Source organism: Carlito syrichta, unplaced genomic scaffold, assembly GCF_000164805.1.
Source record: "Carlito syrichta isolate Samal-C Ts95f unplaced genomic scaffold, Tarsius_syrichta-2.0.1 Scaffold315826, whole genome shotgun sequence".
Classification (NCBI taxonomy): domain Eukaryota; kingdom Metazoa; phylum Chordata; class Mammalia; order Primates; family Tarsiidae; genus Carlito; species Carlito syrichta.
This window is the reverse complement of record NW_007259922.1, coordinates 294432-300321: the sequence shown is the minus strand read 5'-3', so window position 1 is coordinate 300321 and position 5890 is coordinate 294432. Positions and strand designations below refer to the sequence as shown.

The 5890-nt window shown below is 48.8% G+C and overlaps 1 protein-coding gene across 1 annotated transcript in view; it reads right to left on the bottom strand.

The window, feature by feature from the left end:
* The window catches only part of SLC25A19 (solute carrier family 25 member 19), a 20607-nt gene that overhangs the window by 1731 nt on the left and 12986 nt on the right, over positions 1-5890 (bottom strand). Inside the window, exons 5-6 of the mRNA XM_008073321.1 lie at positions 1871-2054; positions 1114-1244 (exon numbers count right to left, since the gene is read on the bottom strand). Coding sequence (XP_008071512.1) covers positions 1114-1244; positions 1871-2054 — 315 coding nt within the window. The remainder of the gene's footprint in view (positions 1-1113; positions 1245-1870; positions 2055-5890) is intronic.

The window sequence follows — 5890 nt, the reverse complement described above, 5'->3', positions numbered from 1 at the left end:
CTACGCAAAAAAAAAAAAAAAAAAAAAAATTGCCAGAGGCAGAAATCTGAATCTGATCCTCTGTAGATCTCAGACTGGCCAGTGCCACCCTTCCAGCCTGGCATCCTGGCCTCCATTCTCACCTTCTCTAGCTGACATCACACGTTGCAGCCAGACCATTGTCCCCAAGGCACAGCCCTCCTCAGGCCTGGCTCCCCTCCAAAAGCACTACTAACTCCCAAGGACAACAACATCAGAAGGAATCAAGGCCAAGCTCCAAGGCCCAGACTTCAAGGCATTCTGCCATTTGGCCTCAACTTTCCTCCCTGACCTGACCTTCCATTGCTCCTCCCACGTGCCCCCCCACCTCTGGCAACTGGATTACACTAGTCTCTGTTAGACACAAGACCTCCTGAGTGGATTGCCTGAGCCCGCGGGTTCGAGTCCCGCCTGGGCAACTTGGCGAGACCTCATCTCTACAATAAATCAAAAAAAAAAATAGCCGGGCATGGTAGCATGCGCCTGTAGTTCCAGCTACTTGGAAGGCTGAGGCGGAAGGATTGCCAGAGCCCAGCAGGTTGAGGCTGCAGTGGCCAGGAGCATGCCACTGCACTCCAGTCTGGGTGACAGAGTGAGACTCCAACTCAAAAAAATAAAATAAAATAAAATAAAATAAAAAAGCCAGGTGTGGTAGCGCAGGAGGGATCGCTGGAGCCCAGCAGGTTGATGCTGGGGTGGCCATGAGCACACCACTGCACTCCAGCCTGGGCAACAGAGTAGGACTCAAGTTCTCCAATTCAAAAAAAAATCAATTCACCCCTTTCCAGAAACATCTAAAGCAATACTCCTCTCTGTGTTCTTTAATATTTGGGGACCTTTCTTATGTGAGTCTATTCTATGCTCAAACTGTACTGGACACCAGTTAAGTGCAGACACTAAATCTGTGGTCTAGGCCCTTCCACAGTGCCTGAGACGCATGGAGCTTGCCTGCAGCTTTCACTTGTGCTCAGGGATCCCCAGGGACAGGATGGGAGTGAGGAGGCTGTGGGGGGCCAATGAGCAGGAGCCAACTGCTGGCTCCTTTGTGTGCCCAGTGACGGTAAGGGTCAGTGCATCTGTATGAGGACGGCTCACCTGGCCAAAGGTAGCTCGGGCATGCTCGAACCCGCCAACCTGCAGCCGCTTCTTGAAGAGGTCCAAGGGATATGTCAAGGTCTTGCTGATGACTCCAGCTCCACTGCCACAAAGCAGGTTTTTGAGGTTCCCTGAGCCAGAGGAGGAGGGTTGAGGGGAAAGAGAAGAGAAATGCCATCTGTAGCGGACACTGAAAGGTCGTCAGGGTAATCCCCCACCACAAACCAAGCCCACAGGCCTTTGATCTCAGAGGGGACTTCCACTTAGAAGCAAGAAAGCCAGGCACAGCCACTTCTGGCAAGAATGGTCACAGGCTTCCAGGCTACGGACTGGCTGGGCTGGTAGCAGCAGGGTGTGAGCCCTTACGAGCAATCCCCAGCTGCAGCTCTACAAGTGACTCAGTTCAGGGCTGGAGGGAGACAGGATGCCCCACCCCTCCCTAGCCTTCCCCCAAAACCAACCAAAAACCCACAACCAAAAAACAGTCAGCTTGCAACTTGGACTTCTGACAAAAATGAAAACCATGACCCACTGCTGGAAGAACATTTCAGTGATGCCAGTGATGGGTGTGGCAAGAGCTGGAAGAAATAAAGTTGCCTCTAAGTTTTGCAGTTGTTTGTTTTGTTAGCCACATGACAGAACTAGGTACAGAGCACAGTGGCGTCTTAGCTTAGACAGGAAAACGTTATTTCCTTCATGATTCAGAAAGAGGTATTGGGACGTGGGAGGGTTCCCTTTTGTGTGAGGGCTGTCTCACCGTTTTTCTTTCCTTCAGCTGGCATGGCCCACTCATACATGTGCTTCAAGGAGCTGTAACAAGAGAACTGGAGCCCGGCGTAGGGGAAGATGGCGACTAAGGTGGGAGCCAAGCCCTTGTAGAAAACGAAGGGGCCCTCAGTCCGGTACATGGTCACCACGGCATCCCGCAGGGTTTTATAGACCTGGACATGCACACGTGAACTTGAGTGAGCTTGGTGAGTGTTTCAGCCCCAGAACACAGTCCATCATATCTATTTCTCCTCATCTAAAAACCAGCTACCAGTTGGACGTGGTGGTTCACGCCTGTCATCCCAACACTTTGGGAGGCGAGAGGATTGCCTGAGCCCACGGGCTCGAGACTAGCCTGAGCAACTTGGCGAAGCCTCGTCTCTACAATAAATCAAAAAATTAGCTGGGCGTGGTGGCACATGCCGGTAGTTCCAGCTACATTTCCAAGGGTGAAGTGGAAGGATCACCTGAGCCCAGCAGGTCGAGGCTGCAGTGGCCGTGAGTGTGCCACTGCACTCCAGTCTGGGCAACAGAGTGAGATTCCAACTCAAAAATAAAAATAAAATAACCAGCTATGGAGAGCATGCTTCTGCCGAGGGGACAGTCAAGGAAAATGCTGGACAAAACTTTAAAGGGTAGAGTTTCTAGCAATACCCCTTCTACAAATTTACACAACATCCTATTCACATATATGCACAGAAGCACAGAAGTATGTGTCAAAAGAGTTGCTGTAGCATCCTGTGAAACAGCAAAAGATGCGATATCCACCTATGGGGGATGGTCATATGAATTACGGAACACAAAAACAGCACAGTTGTTAAAACAGGATGGTGCAATCTATATGACTGATACGGAATAATCCCCCAAATGACAGGTCACAGTGGCTCATGCCTGTAATCCCAACACTTTGAGGAAGTGTTGAGATGGGAGGATCATCTGAGGTCAGGAGTTTGAGACAGCCTGGGCAACATAGAGAGACTCTGTCTCTCAAAGAATATAAAATATTGGCCAGGCTCAGTGGCTCAGCCTGTAATCCCAGCACTTTGGGAGGCCAAGGCGAGTGGATTGCCTGAGCCTGTGGGTTCGAGACCCACCCAGGCAACTTGGCTAGACCTCACTGCTACAAGAAATCAAAAAAATTAGCCAGGCATGGTAGTGCACGCCTGTAGTTCAGGCTACTTGGAAGGCTGAGGTGGAAGGATCGCTAGAGCCTAGCAGATTTAGGCTGCGGTGGCTGGGAACGTGCCACTGCACTCCAGTCTGGGCAATAGAGTGAGACTCCAACTCCAAAAAATAAATAAATACAAAATATGGCCGGGCACAGTGGCTCACACCTATAATCCCAGCACTTTGGGAGGCCGAGTGAGAGGACTGCCTGAGCTCCCAAGTTTGAAACCAGCCTGGACAACTTGGTGAGACCTCATCTCTATGATCAATCAATTAGCCGGGCATGGTAGTGTGCCTATAGTTCTTGCTACTTGGAAGGCTGAGATGGGAGGATCGCCTGAGCCCAGCAGGTCGAGGCTGCGGTGGCCGTGAGCGTGCCATTGCATTCCAGCCTGGGCGACAGAGTCAGACTCCAACTCACACACATACAAAAATACAAAATAAATTACCTGGGAATGGTGGTGTGTGCCTATAGTCCCAGCCACTCAGGAGGTTGAGGAGGGAAAAATGCCTAAGCTCAGGCAGGAGTTCGAGGCTGCAGTGAGCTATGATCATGCCACTGCACTCCAGCCTGGGCAACAGAGTGAGATTCTGTCTCAAAATAATAATAATAATCCCTTAAATAGATAAATTAACACCACAAGGTGCAGAAGAGTGGATACAGTGTTTGTGGAGGAAACAAGCTGTATGCAGAGATGATGTCTGGAGGATACAAACAAGGAACTGCTGGCTCAGCCTGTAATCCCAGCACTTTGGGAGGCTGAGGTGAGTGGATTGCCTGAGCCCGCAGGTTCGAGACCCACCTGGGCAACTTGGCGAGACCTCATCTCTACAATAAATAAAAAAATCAGCCGGGCGTGGTAGCGCGCGCCTGTAATTCTGGCTTCTTGGAAGGCTGAGGCGGAAGGATTGCCAGAGCCCAGCAGGTTGAGGCTGCGGTGGCTGGGAGCGGCCACTGCACTCCAGTCTGGGTGACAGAGTGAGACTCCAACTCAAAAAACAAACAAACAAACAAGGAACTGCGATTGCCTCCATGGAGGGAAAGTGGAGGAGAGAGCTGGGAGGAAGGGCAGTTCTAGGGACCAGAGGAAGGAGGAGATTTACTACGTGCCATATTACACTGCTTGGAGTACAGTAGTCTTTCTTGAACTGCTAACAGGCAGGATCTGTGTAGGAAGACTGCAGGACAGGACATTGGTTTTTCTCAGTACCCTTAGACATTTTCTTTGAAGGGACCCGCGGGGCTCTGCCCAACTGGGACAGGTGTGAGGCACCTTGCTGCCTGTGGATGCCTGAGCGAAAGTCTGTCCTTCTCACCACTTGGCTCCCAGAACGCTGGCAGCCAGGATTAAGGATTCCACCCTGGGGACCTCCCCAAGTGCCAGGCCCTAAGGCCACTAGGCAGCAATCCTGCCCAGAACTCCCACTCTGCTCTTTTGCCCCCTCTTCACACCATGCTGGCAGGCAAGGGTCATCGGCCACTCGAAGACAGCCTCATAGAAAAGACCAAAATGTTTAAGGGGGGGGGTGCAGAGATAAGCAATCTGGAAGGAAGAGATGGTACAGATGGTAGAGACAACAGAGGAAAACGAGAAAAAAAGGGAAACCCCCTGTCATACTCATATCCTCTGACCAGAGAGAAGGTATCATCTCCATGATAAAAGAAGATCCATTTTTCAAAAATGTAAGGTTCAGAAAACAAGAAAGAGCTCTTAGCTCTTAGGAGAAAATCCTTGTGGCTTTGAGTTAGGCAAAGATTTATTAGATATGAGAGTACAATCCATGAAAGAGCAAATAGATAAACTGGACTTCATCAAAATTAAAACCATCTGTTCTTCAAAAGACATTGTTAAGGGAATGAAAGACAAGCCACAGACTCAGAAAATATTTGAAAAACAAAAAACCACCACCCAGTACAAAAAAATGGGCCAAAAATTTGAGCAGCTACTTCACCAAAGATACACGCAGAGAAAATAGATAAGCACAGAGAAAAGATGCTCAACATCCTTAATCACAAAAGAAATGTAAATGAAAGCCACAAGAGGCCGGGTGTGGTGGCTCCCGCCTATAATCCCAGCACTTCCCAAATTTCCACAACTGTGCACTAAAAAGAGTAAATTTTACTGTATGAAAACATATTTACTGTATGTAAATAAACATGAACAAAACAAAAAAGAACTCCTGGGAACTAAAATGCATTGCAAAATTATTAAAATTCAATAGAGAAGCCAAATGATAAACGGAAGAAAAGCTTCCAGGAACCAGAACAAAAAGACAAAAAGAGCTCAACAATGGTAGAGAAAAAAATCAATCGATCACAGGATCAGTGAAGGTTTCCCAACTAACGTGAATTCCAGAAAGAAAAGAAAATACAGAGGGCAGGCAATTATGAGTGAGTAATTCATGAAGGTTTTCCAGACATGAAGAACGTGAGTGTCCTGACTAAAGGGATCCAGGAAATGCCCGTCACAATGAATGAAAAAGACCTGCACGGATGCACATCATTGTTAAATTTCTAGAATCCCAGAGATCAAGAAAAGATCCTGAAATCTCTCAAAGTCAGGGGATGGGGGAGGAATGTCAAATGAAGGATCAGTAATCAGGATGGTTCTGGACTTCTCTTCAGCAACACAGAGAGTGACCCAGAATTCTACACCCAAATCATCAAATAAGGGTCTGGGCTCGGTGGCTCAGCCTGTAATCCCGTGCTTTGGGAGGCCAAGGTGAGTGGATTGCCTGAGCCCACGGGTTTGAGACCTGCCTGGGCAACTTGGTGAGACCTCATCTCTACAATAAATCAAAAATCAGCCGGGCGTGGTAGTGCACGCCTGTAATTCCGGCT